The sequence below is a fragment of the Brassica rapa genome, chromosome A02, assembly GCF_000309985.2.
Source record: "Brassica rapa cultivar Chiifu-401-42 chromosome A02, CAAS_Brap_v3.01, whole genome shotgun sequence".
NCBI lineage: Eukaryota > Viridiplantae > Streptophyta > Magnoliopsida > Brassicales > Brassicaceae > Brassica > Brassica rapa.
The window spans coordinates 8,425,509-8,447,834 of NC_024796.2; the positions used below are offsets into that span (position 1 = coordinate 8,425,509).

The 22,326-nt window shown below is 36.9% G+C and overlaps 3 protein-coding genes and 2 long non-coding RNA genes across 5 annotated transcripts; 3 read left to right on the plus strand and 2 right to left on the minus strand.

Moving 5' to 3' along the window:
- Window positions 1-400: 400 nt before the first annotated feature.
- Window positions 401-4,690, plus strand: LOC103852150 (conserved oligomeric Golgi complex subunit 7). Its single transcript, XM_009129062.3, has 10 exons — window positions 401-896; window positions 989-1,078; window positions 1,368-1,487; window positions 1,569-1,670; window positions 1,744-2,024; window positions 2,153-2,298; window positions 2,685-2,883; window positions 3,011-3,665; window positions 3,751-4,086; window positions 4,161-4,690. The coding sequence occupies exons 1-10, from the start codon at window positions 615-617 to the stop codon at window positions 4,437-4,439; spliced, it is 2,490 nt and encodes an 829-aa protein (XP_009127310.1). The 5' UTR covers window positions 401-614; the 3' UTR covers window positions 4,440-4,690.
- A 3,964-nt stretch (window positions 4,691-8,654) lies between these two features.
- Window positions 8,655-10,635, minus strand: LOC103852151. Its single transcript, XR_004455350.1, has 2 exons — window positions 9,515-10,635; window positions 8,655-9,304 (listed from the first exon to the last, which is right to left on the minus strand). It is a non-coding gene; the product is annotated as an uncharacterized LOC103852151 (long non-coding RNA).
- Window positions 10,636-10,645: 10 nt separating this feature from the next.
- Window positions 10,646-13,225, minus strand: LOC117131908. Its single transcript, XR_004455349.1, has 2 exons — window positions 13,040-13,225; window positions 10,646-12,136 (listed from the first exon to the last, which is right to left on the minus strand). It is a non-coding gene; the product is annotated as an uncharacterized LOC117131908 (long non-coding RNA).
- On the plus strand, window positions 13,059-15,599 carry LOC103852152 (cell number regulator 6). The gene is made up of 6 exons (XM_009129063.3): window positions 13,059-13,705; window positions 13,804-14,221; window positions 14,297-14,411; window positions 14,670-14,784; window positions 14,888-15,156; window positions 15,234-15,599. The coding sequence occupies exons 3-6, from the start codon at window positions 14,304-14,306 to the stop codon at window positions 15,456-15,458; spliced, it is 717 nt and encodes a 238-aa protein (XP_009127311.1). The 5' UTR covers window positions 13,059-13,705; window positions 13,804-14,221; window positions 14,297-14,303; the 3' UTR covers window positions 15,459-15,599.
- Window positions 15,600-15,836: 237 nt separating this feature from the next.
- Window positions 15,837-22,119, plus strand: LOC103852154. Its single transcript, XM_009129065.3, has 2 exons — window positions 15,837-16,013; window positions 20,482-22,119. The coding sequence occupies exons 1-2, from the start codon at window positions 15,904-15,906 to the stop codon at window positions 20,693-20,695; spliced, it is 324 nt and encodes a 107-aa protein (XP_009127313.1). The 5' UTR covers window positions 15,837-15,903; the 3' UTR covers window positions 20,696-22,119.
- Window positions 22,120-22,326: the final 207 nt, after the last annotated feature.

Sequence of the window (22,326 nt, forward strand, 5' to 3'; positions counted from 1 at the left end):
ATATGGTTTTACTTATAAATTTCTTAAAATACTAAAACGATATATGTTAAAGTATATTTTCTTAAACACAGCATGTAAATATAAATTATCTTAAACATATTTATTTTCTATAATATAAATTAATAAATTTTAAAAATGTATTATTTGCAAAATGTATAAATTTAAAAAAAAAACAGATTTGAAAGATATTATCTATTTAATTATTTTATATTATTATTTTATTGTATCTGACTCGAATATATAACACTAAAATATAAATTATATATTTAAACATTTGTAATGATATCAAATGTAAAAATATCTGCACAGACCAAAATCTAGTAATTTATTTAAAACGGGGTTGATGCCACTAGATTAGTTAGAAAACACATTGTATAGTGTGCTTGCTTACACATTAGCAACGGATCCATTGTATCAACATAATCATGACATATAAATAACGTTTTAAGCGAAGATTCTCTTCGGTTCAGTTTTCGTGTAGAATTGTACCGATTGAATTAGAATCGGTTTAAATTGATTTGGTTCAGTTCCTCACTCGACTGAAGATTTCATAGGATCTTCTTTCCAACATAATCGAATTAAAGAACGTAGTCGAATCTGGGTGATCGGGTACAATGCTGGATCTGGGTCCGTTCTCAGAGGAGAAGTTCGATGCGAAGCGGTGGGTGAACTCGTCGTGCAAAGCGCGCCACCCACAGGACTCGCTCGAGAGACACCTCGTGGATCTGGAAATGAAGCTCCAGATCGCCTCCGAGGAGATCGGAGCGTCTCTCGAAGAGCAGAGCGGAGGCGCCCTCCTCCGTGTCCCTCGCGCCACTCGCGACGTCTTGCGACTGCGTGATGACGCGGTGTCTCTCCGTAGCTCAGTCGCCGGAATCCTCCAGAAACTCAAGAAGGTTCTTCACACTATATATATCTGAGCATTCGTTTTAGATCTCCTGTAGTGATCATAAGATGATGATGAGTTGTTTGAAAATGATGGTTGTAGGCGGAGGGATCTTCAGCGGAGTGTATAGCTACACTTGCTAGAGTGGACTGTGTCAAACAGAGAATGGAGGCTGCCTACAAAACTTTGCAGGTCTGTAATTCGAAATCAGGCGGCCTGAGGTTCCAGGGTGGTCATGGCGGCCCTGGAAGTTCCAGGGCGGCTCTGGAAGTCCCAGGGCGGCCCTGGAAGTACCAGGGCGGCCCTCGGGAGGTCCTAGTGGTCCTAGTGGTTCTAGGGCCGCCCATGGAATTACTTCTAGGCTATTTATTAAAGATTTGAATAAAAAAAATTTTAAATAAATTTGGAGGCTTATGTCTATGACCTGTCATAATGAAGACAGTTTGAATATTTGACTCTCTTCTATCTTGTATATGGACAGGATGCTGCTGGGTTGACTCAGTTAAGCTCGACGGTCGAGGATGTTTTTGCTAGTGGAGATCTTCCCCGTGCTGCGGAAACTCTTGCCAGCATGAGAAATTGCTTGTCTGCTGTTGGAGAGGTAGTTTAAAAATACCAAAAGTGTAACGGGCTATTTTAGTCATTTGTCGTCACTCAGTCAACTCTCATTTTTGATTAATAGGTTGCAGAATTTGCCAATGTTAGAAAGCAACTAGAAGTGTTGGAGGATAGGTTGGAGGCAATGGTGCAGCCACGTCTTACTGATGCATTGACTTATCACAAGGTTTTGAATCCCGAAAACCCGAATAGTTTAGGTTGCTATTCTAGCACTAAAAGGCTTTCTCCAAATTTGATAGGTTGATGTTGCCCAAGACTTGCGAGGGATTCTCATCCGGATTGGGAGATTCAAGTCTCTGGAGTTGCAATATTCAAAAGTGCGTCTAAAGCCAATAAAACAACTCTGGGATGATTTCGACACAAAGCAAAGAGCCAACAAGCTTGCCAGTGAGAGAAGTGAAACCCAAAGGTTGTCTAGTGGCGATGAGGTTCAGTTGACATCAGCTCAGACATCCTTTGCCAGTTGGCTGCCAAGCTTTTACGACGAGTTGCTACTCTATCTTGAGCAGGAGTGGAAATGGTAATTGTGTACTCTTTTTTTGGGTTAACTTTTACTATATATATTTACCACGCCTTTCCAGTGAATATATATAGTAACAGCTTAAGTATCAATCATTATAGTTCGTTATTGCTTTCATGATTGTTCAGGTGTATGGTTGCCTTCCCTGATGATTATATGACTCTCGTCCCAAAGCTGTTGGTTGAGACCATGGGAGTACTTGGGGCTAGTTTTGCTTCTCGTCTTAACCTTGCAACTGGAGATGCTGTTCCTGAAACTAAAACACTCGCCAAAGGTTGGATATGATGTCACTGCATTTAAATTATCAGATTTTCCTTCTTAGTCTATTCCTTTTACCCGGATGGATTTGGGGTACTTGCTAGCTAGGTGGTGTTACTCTACTGTCCTAATTCTTTGCTAGATTGGTCAACGAGGATCAAGTTTCTTCTGCCTTGACATGAACTACTGTTTTTGGTTATTCTTGTCTGGTTTTTATTTTTGTGCATAATAGCCAACGTGATTAATCTGTCAATTTGCTAGAGAGGTTTGAAGAAAACTGAATTTTTATCTAAGCAAGTTATTGAACCATTTCATATAGTGATTGTAAATTTCCCTAACAGTTAAGCATTATTTGTGAAATGAGAAGAGTACCGACACTTCTGATGTTTTTTTCTTGAACAGGTGTGATGGATCTATTATCCGGAGACTTACCCAAGGGTATTAATATTCAGACCAAGCATCTTGAGGCCCTTATTGACCTGCACAACGTAACTGGGTCCTTTGCAAGAAATGTTCAACACCTGTTTGCCGAATCTGAACTTAGAGTCTTAATAGATACGCTGAAGGCCGTGTACTCACCCTTTGAATCGTTTAAGCAAAAGTAAGTTTTGATGTTATGTAGTTCTCTAGTTTTCCCACGTCTGTCCATTTCTAGCATTTATGGATTCTCTCATGTTTCGATGGCTCTTCATGGCTGCTTCTGAACATTAGAATTGACCATGCTTTAGGTATGGGAAGATGGAACGTGCTATTTTGTCCTCTGAGATCGCAGTTGTGGATCTGAGAGGGGCTGTTACACGTGGTGTTGGGGCTCAAGGAATAGAACTCAGCGAGACAGTGCGTAGGATGGAAGAGTCTATCCCCCAAGTTGTTGTTCTTCTTGAAGCTGCGGTTGAGAGGTGTATTGGCTTCACTGGCGGCTCAGAGGCAGACGAGCTGATACTTGCACTAGATGACATAATGCTGCAGTATATCTCCATGCTTCAGGAAACACTCAAATCTTTGAGAGTTGTGTTTGGAGTAGATGGTTCAGGCGATGGAGTTAGCTCAGAGAAAAGGGAGAGCTCTCGCAAGATGGACCTGTCTTCAAATGAAGAGTGGTCCATTGTCCAGGGAGCACTACAGATACTTACTGTATCAGATTGTCTTACGAGCAGGTCTTCTGTATTTGAAGCTTCCTTGAGAGCCACTCTAGCTAGACTGAACTCCAGCCTGTCTATTTCATTATTTGGCACAAATTTGGATCAGAACCTATCACATTTGACAAGTGAACAAACAGCTGGAGATTTGTCTATGGCTGGACGAGCTTCCCTGGAGGTAGCAGCTATTCGATTGGTTGATGTTCCGGAGAAGGCTCGCAAACTCCTAAACCTGTTGGAGCAGGTACTTAAAAAGCAGAAAATTGATTCTCAATTTACCGTACAATATTCATGAGTAATCGTTTCTTGTTCCCTTTGTTTTGTTGCAGTCCAAAGATCCAAGGTTCCATGCACTGCCTTTGGCATCTCAGAGAGTCGCCACATTTGCCGATACAGTCAACAAACTTGTGTATGACATCCTCATATCAAAAGTCAGGCAACGACTAGGGGAAGTATCTCGCCTACCAATTTGGTCTTCATCTGAGGAACAGAGCGCTTTTCCGTTACCAAGCTTCAGCTCATACCCTCAGTCTTATGTTACAAGCGTTGGAGAATATCTCCTCACTTTGCCTCAGCAGCTTGAGCCTCTTGCTGAAGGAATATCAACCAATGGCGATTCGAACAACGAGGACGCACAGTTCTTTGCAACCGAGTGGATGTTCAAGGTCAGTCTAATTTTTTTTGTTTTGGTCGCAACCTTGAATCGCAATAGACTAACCATTGAAATAAAAATAAACAGGTAGCAGAAGGTGCAACGGCTCTGTATGTGGAGCAGCTGAGAGGAATCCAATACATTACAGACCGAGGAGCACAACAACTGTCTGTAGATATAGAGTACTTGAGCAATGTGCTTTTGGCTTTGTCCATGCCGATTCCGCCTGTGCTGGCAACTTTCCAGACGTGTTTGGCTACACCAAGAGATGAGCTCAAAGATGTGATGAAATCAGAAGCTGGTAGTGAACTTGATTTCCCTACGGCTAATCTTGTCTGTAAGATGCGTCGTATCAGTTTCGATTAGTCTCACAATTTGGAGGTCCATCCATACCCATTATGGTGGTGTCTACGAGACTAAGTTAACAAATCGGTTCGGCCGTATTGAAAGTTTTGATGCTATATAAAAGGATAAGTTTCGCATTTCATAGTAAAAAGGTTCAAATTAATGTTATCAAGATATAAATACTTTTTAATGTATGGAATATTTCTCTTAACTAGTATGAACCCCATGCTACGCATGGGTCAATTTACTGTTTTAAAAGTTGTTTGATCATTGTTTTAATTTTAATTTTTATAAGAATGAATACTTGTAAAACACTAAATGAACAGTATCACATAATATTAAAGGTGGATACATGTTTGGCTCTTCGGGAAGATATTAAAGTGCATTGTTTCTAGTATTACCATCTTAAAGCGTATTATTTCTAGTATTACCGGTCTGGTGTTAGCACTTAGTAGTCCGTGCTACAAATTTTTACTTGCATTTAAATGATTTTGTTTCTTGAAATTAGAATTTTCTCTTTTTTTTTATCAAAACTAATCTTTATAATACTCACATTTCTGGAGCCGGATAAAATGAAAAGTTAAAATTAGAAGTATTGAGTTCAACAAAGCAGTTAGACGGGTTTAAAATAATTCTTATGTTTTTATTCCTGAAAAAAAATTATAGAAAGCAAAATAATACATAACTACCAACACTTAAAATATGGTTAAAAATTATTAAATTTGACCCATTTAGTTTTATTTGGTATTTTTTTTTGTAAATAAGTCTCTTAAAATTTATTTAAATATAGTAAAAGTGAAGCTAAAATATATTAAGAAAAACATTAAACTGTTTTGAAATATTTATTTTTAAGTTTGATATCTGGAAGACTGGAACTAGAGGTGTCAACTGGGCGGGATGACCATGGGTTAGCCCAGTCCAATTTATTTTGGGCGGGCTATGGACATGCCCAATTAATAAATGGTCCAACTGGACAAAAGACCAATTGGTACACGGTCCAATTGGGCGAAGACCAAATGGACAATGGGTATCTATGGGGTCCTGAAACATAATTTCATGAGTTTAATAAAAGAAAACATAACTTTACAATTTAACCAAAAAAAACAGTTTTATCGTTAAAATAAAAAATTAACGATTTTGACGGAAAACGTAATTTCACAATTTTGAAAACCAGTAGAAAGATAATTGGTCAGTTAATAATAATAAAAAAACATTTTTAATTCTTTTAACTTACATTTTTGGATTCTTCTCCATCTGTTTCCTATTCCTCTACCGTTCAAATTTACCTGGAACTTCGAAGATAAGACAGAAAACATGTTCTGTTGAATGTTGTAATAAGAAAATATATTTGTATAATAGTCAAACAATAACAAACAGATTTATAAATATCAATTTCTACATAGTAGATTCGGATATACTTACAGTTCTCTAGTTTGTTGTCAAATTTCTCTTTCTTCGTGTTTTGAGAATGAAGTTTTGAATAACCATCATCAACATAATCCATGCACAAAAGAAGTAAAAGAAATAGAGTGTTAAATATTGAGAAGGAAAGAAAAATAAATATGATTAAAGGCGAGACATAAACTTGTGTAATCTGTTTTTTGTTACACTCATACACACAAAAAGAAAGATGAAGAAGAATGACAAAAAAGAGATGAAGAATAAAATTAAGAGTGAATTGGCTGAAAATACAAGGAGAATATAGTAATTAGGAAAATACCCTATACAAAAAAAATTGTGGGGTTTTAAAAGTGATAGTAGCAGCCGAAATGACAAAACTAACCTTTTCTTAATAATATCGAAATATGCATTGCACCGGTAATAGAAGGTTGGAAGCAAAAAGGGTTTTGATCTCTAATTGGTTGAATTGGTAAGAGCATCTTTAAAGCTAAATGCATTTTAAAGTTTCTTAGTTTTTGACTTTTTTTCTAAAAAAAAAAAAAAAAAAAAATTATAACTCAATCCAATTGCGGGCCGCCACGTGTTGGTGGGGCCCGCAAACAGTGCAGAAAACAGCCCATTACCGATCCTTAATTCATCACTTCTGCTATCGATTTTTGTTGTTTTTGTGGGACCCCAAGATTAAGAAACCCACTTATAACCTGGGTTAAAGATGGTCTAATGATTAACCTATGTTTATTTCCCCAGCTTCTACGTGAGGCTGGCTACAAAATGGAACTGGCCAATTGGAGGGTTATCGTTTCTGACAACAAAGGCTGCATGGAGAGAAGAATCTAATCTCTCCAATCTTTTTTAATTTAGATTTATCTTTTTAATTCCAAGAAAAAAAATATTTATTTTCTTTCTTCGTCAAAAGTCTAAGGAAAATAAAAGCATCATTATGTGAATTACAAGATATTTTGGATTAACATCTTCTCAGCCATTCCTCTACTTCACCTTATTTCTCTGTTATGTTCCAAAGTTCAAGCCCCAAATCATAGTTGTTACGGAGAACTCCCCCCCTCCCCACTTTTACGACTGCTTTCACCGGCGTGAGCATGATTCAATCTTGTCTTTTTCTATCTCTGTGAGTTACATTCTTAAAAACTATTTTAGAAGCCTCACCTAATAACTTAGAGATAAAGAATTGGTATTATGTTTATGAGAACAGTATCTTCAAAAGAAAATTCATGAAAACAGTAAGTGCTACTACTACAGTTTATTTGGTTTAAGAGTAGATGCTATGACTTCCTAAGATATCATGGCATTAGGAAATCTTCTGTTCTTGTATGTTGAATCTTTTCAAACTAGTTCATCAAGAAAATGCAATTTGTGATTGATTTTTGATGTGTTAGATAGCATCACCACATAGTCAAGTAAAGAGTGTGTCTTCCGTGGCAGTTATTGTTGGCTCAAAGGTGATAACAAAGGAAGTGCCAGATGCAACCACTTATGGAACTGCAATGGAAGATATTGAATCCAACCCAATTAAGATTCCTAAAGTGATTTGTATTTGTATATTAAAATTTTAGTTATCTTGTTAATCATAATTTTGGCTGTGAAAGTCTTCTACATATTTCTTGTAATATAATAAAGATTGTAACCAATTTAAGATTCGTTGTTAGATTGCTAACAAATTTAGTAGCATAAAGATCCAATGTTAAATGTATATTTGAATTATTTTGTGAGATTCATCTTTAGCGTACTAGCATATTTAATATTAATAACGTTATAACAGTTTGGTCATATTTCTACATGTATCTTTGGATTAGATTTTGAGTTTCGTTGCTAGTGGCTAACATATTTATTAATATTTAACAAATTTATTTATTCATTTGCTGTCAATCATGAATATGTGTACAATGCAATATTTTATTCAAGATTAGTAGCAAATCTCATATATAATGTTGTTAGTAAGAAAATAATATATCACTAGGAAACAATTTATCTGATGTTTTGCTAATTTTAATGTTAGACTGCCAACATTTTTAATACTTAGTCAATGTTAGACGTCTAACCATTCTTACCACCAGGCTAATATTATTTTTAGCGGAGCTCTGATTGTGGTACCCGGTTAACAACATTTTCTAGTATTTTATTTTGTTTTGGTGAATCTAATATTATGTTTAACAAAGACACATAAAGCTTTATCTGCTAACATTTTAATATCTAATAACAAGTATTTTAGCAGCAACATGTAATGTTTAGTTGTTACAATCTAAATAGATTATTTTTTTCATCTTAAATAAACTGAGTCATTGTTGGTAATACTCAGTAAGTGGTTACTGCGAGCTAATATTACTTCTAGTGGAGCTTTGACTATGATATCCGGTTAACAACATTCTTAAGTATTTTGTTTTGCTTTGTTGAAGCTTTAACCTTTCTCCTTCAAGAAAATTTTGTTTCTTTGTCAAATAGCATTTAACATGCACCCCCATTTAGATTTAGAAAGAAGGGTCGCCTAGCACGAGTCTTATTTAAAAAGCTTCAGAGAAGCTCTTGCCACTCTTCTGTTAGACCGACTACTCCAAGAGCACTCATCCATAAACATGTGATGCCATAAAGAGACTTCTTCCGAAGGAAGTAGCAGACGGTGGGTGTTGAATATTAGAGTGGGATTGGGACGTGGGTTGTTTTTAGGTGTCTAGGAGTGGCTGTTATAAAATTTCTGAATGTTACTGGTGCAAGGTTGTTGGACTGCTATGCCGTAGTTTAGCTTGTAGTGTTGATTTTTTACAAGCTAATGGTGTATTATTAAGGTTAATTAAATGTTGTGGATGTAGTTTTTTTCTGACATTAAATATTGGACATCGAGTTATTAGCAACATAAAAAAACTAACAATTCTGTTTAAATGCTAGTCTAACTTATATAGTTAACATATTTAATGACAAAAGTAGCAGCTAGAGTTATAAGTATCTGGTTATATCTAGAATTGATCACATTAAACAAAAAACTAATTGACTAAAATCTAAACCTAATTAACCAAACTCTAAACCTAATATCTCTGCTGCCGCCTCTCTCCTCTTTTGCCTCTTTGTTCTCGATGTCTTCCTCTATTCTGTCTCCATCTCCGGCACCATTGATGACGACCAGGACGAATTCGAGACCTGTGATGACAGGGGCAAGCTCGAGACCGGTGATGAAGGGAGGAGACTTCTCCTCTGCTCACGACCACCACCTCTTGCTCATGACCACCACCTTTACCAGCACTAAATATCAGATTGTCAACAAAGAGATAGAGAAAGAGAGAGAGAGAGACCACCACCTCTTGCTCACGACCACCACCTTTACCAGCACAAAAAAAAAAATCAGATTAAAAACATTTCTTCTCTTCTCTGAAGAAATCCTAGAACTACTTCACCAACGCTTTTGCTCCAGATTCCATTAAATAACTCTGCAATGGCTCACTCTTACTGCAAATAATGGGAATTGTGCCTTTATCTCACTGAAAAATTCAAAGAAAGCCCCAATTTCATAGTTTGTGATAACAATGGAAGAATATCACATAGAAGAAGGAGATACTAAGTGTTTTAGGTTGGAAACAATCTCTGAAAAAAACAAGGGAAACAATAGACACGAGAGAGATTTTGAAACTTTTATACGAAAGGAGGAAGAGCAAACGCTTTTACCTCCAACCACCCAGAAAAATTCATACCTTAAGAATTATGGGATTTTCGATTTATGAGTAGATAGGAAGGTTTGGAAAAGTGTAAAATATCAACTTGCCTGACATATAAGATTTCGTGTGATTTTGGGTTACCAGAGAGAAAATTAAAAAAAAATTAATTTAAATTACAAATCTAACAGGTGACCGGTTGCAAATGCTCAGACATGAACAAGGGTAAAATGGTCATCTAATTCTCAGCTTTATGCATGGAAAACATAAATAGTGTATTCATCTAATTATCATATAATTCTTGTGTGTAGAGTGCAATTACTCTAAAATTAATTACTTCAAAATTATCTATACTATTAAAAGGGAAAGAGTCCTAAGAAATCTACTTACACAAAGTTGTTAGACCATTTCATTAGACTTAATTATTTATTTGGTTTTCCTTATATTTCTCTAACTATATAAATACTTTACATGATTTAAATAAACTCATTTATTATTTTCCCATGATATATTATATAATTACTCTAACAATAAATCTCCATGAATATATGACAGATTATTCAAACATATTTTTACATGACGTGAACATTACCATGTATAGTTTCATTAATAGTATAAATTTTTTTATTGGTTTAGTTATGTTAAATAGGTATATAATTTGTATTTTAAAATTTTAAGTACTCATTTGGTTCTTAGTGCGGTTTCTATTTTTCGGTTCCAAAGATACATATATATATATAATATGCTCAGTTATTTATGAAATTCAGTTTAATTTTGGATTATTTCTAATTTGGTACGATTCAATGCACTCGGGTAAATGTACCCAAACCTACATTATTTTAAATAGAATTATACAAAAATAATTGATTTAATTTTAAAAATAAATCCGCGTTTTCTAAGCGCGAGTCAAAATCTAGTATAGAGTTAAAACTGTTTGAGATCGTGTGATAAAATATAGGGATGTGAAATATATAAATTGAGAGATAACAAAACATTCTTTTTAAACACGTAGTGGAATAGAGAAAATCAAGGAAATTAGTTTATTTTTACAGTTTTAGGAATTGAGAATGCAATTTTTTTTATTGACAATATCTTTTTTTTTGAAACACAAAAACATGTGTCATAATTTTATTGGGCAATTGACTTATGCTTTAGTATATAGGGGATTACTTTTTTTCAAAACTCAATTCTTCTTTTTATATATTTAAAACAAGTTATTTTATGGAATAAAATGCAATGTCTAGCATGATTCACGAAACGTTCGTAAATCTCCAACAGTGTGATTTAAACGGTTTGTTTGTAAATAAAATCTCATATGTATATAAACAAAATCTTGAAGTTTATGTTTATCAAAATTTCAATATAACTAATTAAACATTTAACTACCAGGTGTTTTGCCCACGTTAATTATTTTGTGAATATTTATTAATATGTGTATTATCAATTTAAACACTACCATGGAAAAAAACAAACTGAGCATCATCCTTTATATACTAAAACACAAGTCACTTGACCAATAATATTATGCCACATAGATTTAAAGTATAAAAATTTTTAAAAAAAATTAAAAAAACGTGAGAAACTAATGTTTATCGGCCAAAATCAAAAATATTTTTTCTGCCCACTTCACCGACGGTTCTTTACAAACCACGATCAATATTCACCAACAATCTCCAAAATAACTACCCATATATTTTTTTTTTTGTCATCAATAACTACCCATATTCTATTGCTTATATTTGTATGAAGTTATTTATTTATTTTATAATTGCATCTTGCTAAACACATCTCCTCTCTTTCTCCTTCAGTGTGCTATGATGAAACTGGAATTCTGCAAAAATATTTGCAGGGCAAACTAAATCAAATTTACAGAGTTTCAAATGGATTTTCCATTCAATGGTGAATTTTTGGCACAAGAACCAAAAGGTATGTAGTGTTAGATGAAAATATGTTCCATTTCATAAAACAAGTAGATTTATGGTGGAGTTAAAAATTAAACTTTGTTCTTCTTTTTGTTTAAAATAGAGTGTAATTTGATTTACACATCGGTCACAGTCGCGACTGTGAATTTATTCCAGATTTAGTAATGCTTACAAAATATGAGATATTTTATGTACATTTTAGCATAATGATCACGGTAACTAAACTCTGTTGTAAAAAAAAACATAATAAAAGCTAACACAAACCTTGCTACCAAGTAAAATGAAATAAAATAAAAATAAAACTGAGAAGAAAACAATTAATCACTTTGTCCGTCTAAAAGATAAGAGAATGTGACTCTTGTTGTCTACAAATATTGCTATATTAGCATGAATTAACTGGCAATACATTTTGCTGCAACACACACTACTTTAACATAATAAATAATCATTTTCTTTTCCTGTACGCAGTACAGGTACAATACTAGTATTTATATAAAATAGATACCTTTTTATTGCGTAAAATTAAAAATTCTGAAATAAAGTAATATTATGGAAAATCTCTATTTAATATATTTACTTTTTTTTAATCATTTTATCATCATTCATCAAGATATTCAATAATGTCCGCAACTTCACTCTGATTACATAATTATACAATTAATCATGTGAAAACACATACCTAACAAAAACAATCCAACTTTCTGTAATGTAATTAACAGAAACATTAAACTGTTGAAACCTTTTTTTTTTTTTTTGTTCAAAATAAACTTGCATTGCTTAAAGGAAAGTTTACCCCCCACTAGGGAGGGATGAGTTTACATCTAAGAGAGCTGACTTTGCCACTAGGTCAGCCTCTACATTACCCAAACGAGAAATGTGAGAAAACGAGCACACCTTCAAGCGGTTGCTAAAATAGTAAACATCAGTGAGAATGTTGTTCAGCTCTGTTAAAGAGCTCTTGGCGTTGAGGAGCTTAACCAGCGTCTGTGAGTCCGAAAAACTCGAAGAGAGTCTGCGTTAGAAGTAAAGGCCTCCAGCACCGCCCTTCGTACCGCCAGCGCCTCTGCAACCAGCGCAGAACCAACATGTCTTCGTGACTCTCTGAATCCTTGGTGCCTCCTCTGATCTTGCCCTTTGAAGACACCCGCAATACCACAATTCTGAGTGGTAGCATCCCAGGCTGCATCGACGAAACACACCAGCTTTTCATTCTCCACGCTTGGTGCCATCGGTAGATCGCTCGGTTGGTTACGTGCAACGGAAACAACCACTTCCTGCGCCGCTTCCCACTCCTTTGCGTCCTGAATAGCCAACCTGATTACTTCCTGGCCCGTGAGAGATCTATTTTCAAACACAAGCAGGTTTCGGGCCTTCCAGAGTCGCCACAGGATCCATGGCCACAGGGGGGTGGTGAGACCGGTTGGCGGAAGGGTAACATATTGGGCGCCAGTTTTTAAAAGGTAAAACAAAGAAGGTATTGACACCTGAGGTTGTGGTGTGAGGGGAGCCAGCGTCCACACCTCCTGGGCAAGAGGGCACAAGAGGAAGGTGTGGAGGTCATCTTCTGTCCCACCGCAGCGTTTACACGGAAAGGCCGGTAAGCCTCGCATCTCCAAGTTAGCACTAACCAAACTGTTGAAACCTTTACAATGATCTTCTTTAAAAAAAAGAAAAAAGACCATTTATAATGGCATATTGAATAAAAACATTAAACTGTTGAAACCTTTACAATGACAATTTGGAAAAAGAAAATATAATGTGAATTTAATCTTGTTGAAAGGATTCAAAGGTTTGAATGCGCAAAAAATAAAGACATATAATTTTGTTTTTGATTAATATACAGTACATTTGCTGTATTTTTATTGGTCAAGTTTGTTAGTTTTTTTTCCCCCCAAACTATTTGTAATAAATTATTTCATAGAAATTATAATTATAACTAATAATTTTTTATACCAAAATACATAATTTTATAAATAAAATTTTTGTTATTTAATTTGGACACTAAATTTTTCGTTTTTTTTTTGTTAAAAGAATTTTAACAATAATCCTTTTAAACTCAAATCTTAGTATCTATTATTCGAGTATATAAATTAGAAAGAAAACCATTTTTATTGTTATTATATTTTGATTTTACTAATTATCATTCTAAATTATCATTAACATTTTACATAAAATAAAATAAAACTATGAAATGAAAATGTTTGGATAGGTTTGAATTTTATTAAACAAATTATTATAAGTGGCAAATTAAATGAATGTTGAATTAATAGGTAAAAGAGATAGAAGATGATGTGAAATGTTAAAATAGGTTGTTTAAAAATTAATAAATTTTTAAAATAGGTTGTTAAAATAGGTTGTTAAAATCAATAAATTTAACATTTCATCAAAAAAAAAATGTTAAAATAGGTTGTTTAAAAATTTATCTATTGTATATAGTCTTATATTTGTTTTTCTTACTGCCACCTCAGCACTTGCAAACATGTTTTCTTGTATCCCATCAATACTCATGCCGTGCTGATCGATGGAGAACATTGCTTAAGACTCGTTCTCTTATATATTAACATGTGGGAACAAAGAAACTTCGGAGACTTCTTCTAACTCTTCAAATATTTCGGTTTATCTGAGCCTTCTCGTTATTGCCACCTCAGCATATGTACAAGTGTATTCTTGCATCCTATCGAAAGAAGGCCAATCTTTAACTCGTTTGACAACACTTTGCTTAAGCTCTATTCAATGTGATTAGAAAAAAACAAAAACAAATTCACAGAGATCCGACCACTGGAGCAAGAAGAAGAACCTTTAGGATTGCTCTTTTGTTTCTCGGGTTCGTATCTTTTTGTCTTCCTTTTCTTTCCCAATTCCATTTTGTTGATTTGTTTTATCACCGTTAAAAATTTAGGATTCAGATGTCGGACGGAGGAGCACCGTCGAGGTACGTGAAGTTGACAAAGGAACAAGCTCCGGTCGATGAGGTTAATCCCGGCGAACTCAACCAACCGATTCAGGTTCCTCAAGTATGCGTCTCTCTCTCTTTCTCTACTGATCTGATTTTACATTTACGCATCTCAAGAGGACTATCACCCGATCACGGTTATTTCTTTCTTGTATTCATTGTTTTACGATATTGAACGTATATATGGTGACAGTGACAAAAAAAAAGAATGTATATATGGTGATGCGTGTTCATCAAGTAACCTATTAGTGTTTACGTGCTTGACTCTTACATAAATTTATAATTCCCTAAAACCAATCCGGTCGGTTTGAATCTGCAGCTAGCAGTTTACAAATGCAACGAATGTGGCCAAACTTTGCCTGAAAATTTTGAAGCTCCTTCAGATGAGCCATGGACCACCGGAATATTCGGGTGCACTGAGGACATGGATAGCTGTAAGTTTTTTCATTTGCTTCTTTTCATCTTTATAAAACCATCATCAAGTGAGTGATCTCACAAGAACTAATAAGAGCTCCTTACTTACATGTCTTAATACAGTTTGGCAAGGATTCTTTTGCCCAAGTGTTCTGTTCGGACGTGTCTATGAAACTCTGAGTGAGGAGGAAACCTCATGGAAGAGAGCATGTGTTTGCCATTCGATTGTAGTAGAAGGCGGTCTTACGGCCGCATCCTTGCTTCTTTGTATTCCCGGTATAGATCCACATACTACGTTTCTTTTTTGGGAAGGCTTGTTTTTTGTTTGGTGGATGTGTGGGATTTACACTGGAGACGTCAGGCAAACTCTCCAGCGCAAATATCATCTCCAGGTACAAACCACAAAGTTTCGTGACATATCTGGAGGTTGATGCTTTGAAAACGTGTTGTTTTTGTGATTATTAAACAGAACTCTCCTTGCGACCCATGTATGGTGCATTGTTTCCTCCATTTCTGTGCTGTTTGTCAAGCACACCGGGAGATGAAGAACCGTCTTTCGGACAACTTTGTGATGCCAATGACTGTGGTTAACCCGCCACCGGTTCAAGAGATGAGTTCCTCTAATGACGGACATCACCATGACTCTGTCCCGGTATCACACCACAGCTCTGACCTTGTGATGCGGCCATTGTAGTGCAAAAAGATTCAAGGTCTTGTTTTGTACATGGACCTGAAGATGCATGGTTTAATAAAGATGATATATAGTATATACACCCAATTGGTTTGTTTAAAACTCAGAAATAATAGAGAGATCCTTATCACAAGATTTAAAAAATATATAAGAAAAAAGTTTATTAGTTTTGATTTGAAATATTCTACTTACGTAGCGTGCAATCTCCTTATTTTGATAAAATATTGTTTTGGATAAATACAAACAAATTTTAAAAAATCTTTAAAGAATCGTTAAGCGTTTTATATCCTTGTTTCTTTGAGATTTCCTAGTCTTATTAAAATAATAATGAAAATACCAAATCTTTTCGTATAAGTAACGATAGATACGAAATTAGGTACGTAAAGTCTTTAGAGTTGAGTTTTCTGCTAGATACGAGAGGATCAAAAACATAGCTATATCCAAAAAGATGATCGGAAGAGATGCTGCTTCGATTCCCAACGTTGACTTACCACCTACAACGGCGGGATCACGAGTTTCAGCATCGTTGCCATACCGACGGAAAGGTCTTGTTAACGCCCGACTGAAAGAATATGCTCAACGATATGTTCCTATATTCTAGGATCTCGATACTTGACCATATCCCTTGTATAGAGGAACCGTAGAACAACCTTGTGTATATATTGATTGTATCGTGTTCATGATTGATTAAGGAAATACATACAATTTCATGGTATCAGAGCCTAAGCTCTTGAGACCCTAATCTTCTTCTCTTCCCTTTCTTTCTAAATTTCTTTCCATCATCTCTCTCTTCTAAAGTTCTCCGTCAATGGCCGCGCCAAATCCCGTTGATTTCGACCGTGCCTTTGGCGTAACGAACATTAAAACCCACATCCCTATCACTCTCGACTTTGAAGATCACAACTATAACGCTTGGCGTGAGTTGTTTCTCACTCACTGTCTAGCATTTGATGTGATCGGTCACATCGACGGCACCTCTCTCCCTGCAAACGATGATGACATGGCCTGGAAGAAGAAGGACGGATTGGTAAAGCTATGGTTATACGGCACCTTGACTCAACCGTTGTTCCGCAGCACGTTCCAAACTGGTGGATGCGCACGTGATATCTGGCTCCGCGTCGAGAACCAATTCAGAAACAATAAGGAAGTTCGAGCACTCCAACTCGACCATGACTTGCGCACCACGGAAATTGGAGATCGTACTGTGCACGAGTATTGTCAAACACTCAAGTCCATATCAGATCTCTTGGCCAATCTCGACGCTCCAGTACCGGACAGAACACTCGTGATGTACCTACTGAACGGCTTGAACGAGAAGTACGACAACATCCTCAATGTCATCAAACACAAGGAACCCTTTCCTACGTTTGATACAGCGAAACAGATGCTTCTCAACGAGGAAACACGACTTAAGAAGGGTACTAAGCCGCCAGCGACTGCAGACAACGCTTCCTCATCGACGGTTCTCACAGTCTCAACAGAAAAACAACCTCAGCGCTTCAACAATGGGAACAGGAAGCAGAACAATCGAGGCCGTGGTCGTGGACGCAACAACCAGCAACGCTCTTGGAACAACAACTGGCAAACCGGCAATTGGAATCCTCATTACTCTGTACCGTTCTATCAACCACCAATGATGCAGTGGCCTGGATTCCCTACTCCATGGATTCAGCAAGCAAACAGAGGCATTCTCGGTCCTGCTCCTCAACGTCAACAACAGCAACAACAGGCTCTAGTTGCTGACACTCAATACCAACCGACAACCGATTTTGCTCAAGCCTTCAACACCTTGACTATTGCTGATCCAGGCGCTGCAGACTGGTATATGGACTCAGGTGCTACAGCTCACTTAGCATCGTCGTCAGGTACACTAAATTCTGTTCTTAAAAATAGCACCGGAATGTCAGTCAAAGTTGGAAACGGTTCTCTTATTCCCATTACTTCAAAAGGCTCTACTTCTTTAGCTTCATACTCTCGTCCTCTTTCATTGAAAAACGTTCTTGTTGCTCCTAATATCATCAAGAATCTCATCTCTGTTCGTCGGTTTACTAATGATAATTGGTGCTCGGTTGAATTTGACCCGTTTGGTTTTTCTATTAAGGATCTAAGCACCAAGAGGATACTGCTCCGCAGTGACAGTTCAGGGGATCTTTACTCTGTTCCGCCACAACTCAATAAACCGGCGAACACTCCTCAAGCTTTCCTTGCTGCTGCTCCTTCTCTCTGGCATAAACGCCTTGGCCATGTCAACAATGGATCATTGCGTTCTTTAATTTCTTCTAATTCCATCTCTTGTAATAAAGGACAACTTCCACTTGTTTGCGAAGCATGTCAATTGGGTAAACACTTAAAACAGCCTTTCTTTGATTCAAATAAAATTGTTTCTGCTCCTTTTGAGTTGGTGCATTCCGACGTTTGGACATCACCAATTACAAGTAACAGTGGAATTCAATATTATGTCCTCTTTCTCGATCACTTCTCTCATTTTCTATGGGTTTATCCACTAAGAAAGAAATCTGAGGTCTTCTCTAAGTTCATTGACTTCTGTGCTTTTGTGAAAACGCAGTTCAAATCCTCTATCCAATCGTTCCAATGTGATAATGGTGGTGAGTATAACAATACCAGCTTCTTAAACTTCTTCTCAACCAACGGTATTGTTGTTCGGTTCTCGTGTCCTCATACTTCTCAACAGAACGGACGTTCCGAGAGAATGATACGAACCATCAATAACACTCTCCGAACTCTCCTTTTCCAAGCTCGCCTACCACCTTCCTACTGGGTGGAAGCTCTTCACACTGCTGTTCATTTACTCAACATTCTACCCTCAGCTTCCATTCAAAACCGTGTTCCTTACACAACCCTTTACCAAAAACAACCCTCTTATCACCACCTAAAAACCTTTGGCTGCTTATGCTTTCCCAACCTGAATCACTCTTTTCTCCATAAACTAGCCCCTCGTTCCACACCCTGCGTTTTTCTTGGCTACCCATCAAGCCACAAGGGCTACCGATGCCTTGATCTAAAGACAAGAAAAGTCATTATTTCTCGGCATGTAGTCTTTGATGAATCCATTTTTCCCATGGCTCAAACTCAATCCACCTCACTTCCAAAGCCTTATGATTTCTTGGACGACACGTCTGAGGTATCTTCAACGTTCAAAAATATCCTCACTCAGCCATCTCCTCCTCCTTTACAGTCCGTTTTACCACCCATTCAGACGACTGTTCAACCTATTCCTGCTCCCATTCCACGTCATCCAATGACTACTAGGAGCAGAGATGGTACAAGAAAACAAAAATCTGTCATCAACCTAAACACTTCGACCATTTCTCCTCTACCAAAAAGCCACCTCACAGCTTTAAAAGATCCTAACTGGAATCCCTCAATGTCTGATGAGTACGGTGCTCTTGTTAAGAATAAGACATTTAGTCTGGTTTCACGTCCACCTAATGCTAACATTGTGCGCTCCATGTGGTTATATAAGCATAAGCTTGGTGCAGATGGAACAGTTACTCGCCACAAATCTCGTTTAGTGGCAAACGGCAAGTCACAAGAGCAGGGCCTGGATTATGATGAAACCTTCAGCCCAGTTGTGAAGCCAGTGACCATCCGTTCTGTTCTCCACCTAGCTCTGCAACGCGATTGGGAGGTCCATCACCTTGACGTCAAAAATGCTTTCTTACATGGAACATTAGATGAGACAGTTTATATGCATCAGCCGCCAGGTATGGCCGACAAGTCAAAGCCAAATCATGTCTGGAAGTTGGAGAAAGCGCTTTACGGTCTCAAACAGGCTCCACGGGCCTGGAATGGTCGCTTCTCTTCCTATGTAGAACGGCTGGGTTTCACAAAAAGCTCCAGCGATAATTCTCTTTTCGTCTACAGCAAAGGGAACGACATTGCCTTTCTCCTTCTTTATGTCGACGACATTCTGCTAACGGCATCGTCTCCTCCTCTGCGTCAACACTTCACAACCTTACTAAAGAAAGAATTTGAGATGTCCGACGATGGGAAACTCAAATACTTCCTTGGCATAAAGGTTGACTACAATGGCGATGGCATGCTCCTTTCACAAACTGCTTACGCAAAAGACATTCTACTTCGTGCCTCAATGCAAGAATGCAAACCTGTAAGTACTCCAGTGGATTTAAAATCCAAGCTCTCTCAGGACAGTGGCGACAAAGTTGATGATCCAACACTCTATCGAAGCCTCGCCGGCGCGCTCCAATACCTCACTCTCACACGTCCAGACATTCAGTATGCGGTACAACAACTTTGTCTCTTCATGCATGACCCACGGACCTCTCACCTAAACGCCTTAAAACGGGTATTACGCTACCTAAAAGGCACCATCACAGACGGATTACAGCTCTACAAATCCAGCGCAACCACTATCACAGCCTACACGGATGCAGATTGGGCTGGATGTCCCGACACTCGACGCTCCACCTCCGGTTACTGCGTGTTCTTGGGCGGCAACCTCATATCTTGGTCATCAAAACGACAAGATACAGTTTCACGTTCCAGTGCCGAAGCCGAATACAAAGGAGTTGCAAATGTCGTAGCTGAAACCTGCTGGATACGGAACCTTCTTCTCGAACTCAAATGTCCTATTTCAACAGCCACATTGGTGTATTGCGACAACATTAGCGCCGTTTACCTCTCCACCAACCCGGTAAAGCACCAAAGGACAAAACATGTAGAAATAGATATACATTTCGTTCGTGAGAAGGTCGCAATGGGTCGGGTCCGAGTTCTACATGTTCCATCCTCTTCCCAGTTCGCGGATATCTTCACAAAAGGTCTTCCAACGTCACTCTTCAACGAGTTCAAAACCAGTCTTTCCGTTAGAAGGCCCAACGATAAGACTGAGGGAGGGTGAAAGAATATGCTCAACGATATGTTCCTATATTCTAGGATCTCGATACTTGACCATATCCCTTGTATAGAGGAACCGTAGAACAACCTTGTGTATATATTGATTGTATCGTGTTCATGATTGATTAAGGAAATACATACAATTTCACCGACAGGGAGATGTTTTCTACGGCGAAGATGACGTGGCAGATTTGATGTTTAGAGAAGACGAAGTGGAACAAGACTCGGTGATGAGAGCTTACAGAAGTGACGAAGCTATGAGATCTATTCAAGATACGAGAAGACGAGAAAGAAGAAGAAGCTTCTTTTGCTTTGAATGTTTCGACTTTCTCATACTTGTTTTCTCTAGAAATAGGAACTAATTAACATACATCTTGTAAATTCTACTAGTCTTTTCTTGTTAGCGTTTTAATTCATCCAAATTTAATTAAAAACCAAAAAAGTTATTTTAAATTGATTGACAATTTGATGATATGAACGACAAGAGTTTTTATAATTACTGTTATTTATAACAACAGACATTGCAAATACATATGTGCGTTCAACGTTGACTAGAAATTTGAAACCAGAGGTAGATTTTACAACAGGTTACAAATACCTTAAGTGGTTCTCTTTGGCGTCGACTTGTGAGCTTCGTTTGTTTTATTTGCTTACTTCTTTCTTTCATACCTTCTCTTGATCATGTTGGTTTATCTCTTCGTTTTATTTTTCGTCCTCTGGTTTGTATTGATTTCATTATGTGGGTTTGTGCTTTTCTCTTGTTTTGGAGGATTTGGTCTTGCCGGTATCCAAAAACGAATTACCCAAAATTACATGAATTGCCAAAAATATCCATGATTGTCCGAATTTTATTATCAGAGATTATCCGTATATTTTCATTTGGTATATCCAAAACTACCTGTGTTACTTGATATTTTCATCCGAGGAGAATTTTAATCTGAAATAATCGGAAGTGCTCTATATTCTTACACGAACTATCTACAATACATGAGGAAGAGATTTTTTATCTTAAATAGTCAGAATTACTTTATATTTTCTTCCGAACATCCGAAGTTCCGAACAATCCAAAAAGGAAGGGGAGTGTCTTTCCAAGAAGGTGATTTTGATGTCTACACAGGGCCGGGCCTGATATATGTAGACCCAGAAGCAACTAAAATTTATTTGGCCCTACAATTTATTTGACTCAAGCTAATGCTTGATGAGCTTGTGCTCAGGCCCGGCCCTGTGTCTACATAACATCTTTGAATAATCTCGACTTTTTCCTACGAGAAATACCATTATAAAACTTTTACCATGCGACTTTTCCTAACGAGCTCTATTGTTTTATAGGTCTATCTTCATCATCGTCTACTTCATCTATTGAACTTCCAGATGTGCTAGCCCCATCAATATAGGTTATCGCATCTATATATTTGAATGGATTTGTTTTTAAAGAATATTTTTCATGATTTTTTTTAGAATGATGCATTCATTGATTCCATGATGGTATTGATGTGAATGTATGATATATTATTTACTGAAAAACGATAAGCATTTGTGTTTTATACATATCCAATTAAGATACAATTCATGGTTTTAGATACAATTCTGAGGTATTTATTCAAGAGTACAATAGTTTTTCAAATCTCATATGGTATATACTGTCTGTTAGCTTGAGGGGTAGTTTGTATAGGATATATTTTGTGGTAAGCAGTGGTGAGTAGTGCTTTCCCAGTCACCCCTTCCTATATTCCGATCAATCCTAATTTATCCAAAAAAAAGTCCCAATAAAACATCAATCTTATAAGAATCAGCTGGTCAAATTCAAAATTAATTACAAATTTATAGTTACTCATTAGAGTACCAAGTATCATATTCTTGTTCCTGTTTGAAGTCATCTTCAACATGATTTTTCCAATACATTCACCCTTAGATTGTGACAAGTTTCCCATATCTTTAGTTGATCACATTTCTTGCACTTCTAATATGTATGAAAATTTCTTTTCAGTGCAAA

What these genes read in the sequence shown, in the direction of transcription:
- LOC103852150 (XM_009129062.3), top strand. Translation starts at nt 615, where the DNA reads ATGCTGGATCTGGGTCCGTTCTCAGAGGAGAAGTTCGATGCGAAGCGG. An exon ending in TCCTCCAGAAACTCAAGAAG is followed by an intron (nt 897 to 988) that starts GTTCTTCACACT and finishes TGATGGTTGTAG; the next exon opens with GCGGAGGGATCTTCAGCGGA. An exon ending in TTTGAATCGTTTAAGCAAAA is followed by an intron (nt 2,884 to 3,010) that starts GTAAGTTTTGAT and finishes ACCATGCTTTAG; the next exon opens with GTATGGGAAGATGGAACGTG.
- LOC103852152 (XM_009129063.3), top strand. Translation starts at nt 14,304, where the DNA reads ATGTCGGACGGAGGAGCACCGTCGAGGTACGTGAAGTTGACAAAGGAA. An exon ending in AACCGATTCAGGTTCCTCAA is followed by an intron (nt 14,412 to 14,669) that starts GTATGCGTCTCT and finishes TTGAATCTGCAG; the next exon opens with CTAGCAGTTTACAAATGCAA. An exon ending in AGCGCAAATATCATCTCCAG is followed by an intron (nt 15,157 to 15,233) that starts GTACAAACCACA and finishes ATTATTAAACAG; the next exon opens with AACTCTCCTTGCGACCCATG.
- LOC103852154 (XM_009129065.3), top strand. Translation starts at nt 15,904, where the DNA reads ATGATCGGAAGAGATGCTGCTTCGATTCCCAACGTTGACTTACCACCT. An exon ending in CGGAAAGGTCTTGTTAACGC is followed by an intron (nt 16,014 to 20,481) that starts CCGACTGAAAGA and finishes CATACAATTTCA; the next exon opens with CCGACAGGGAGATGTTTTCT.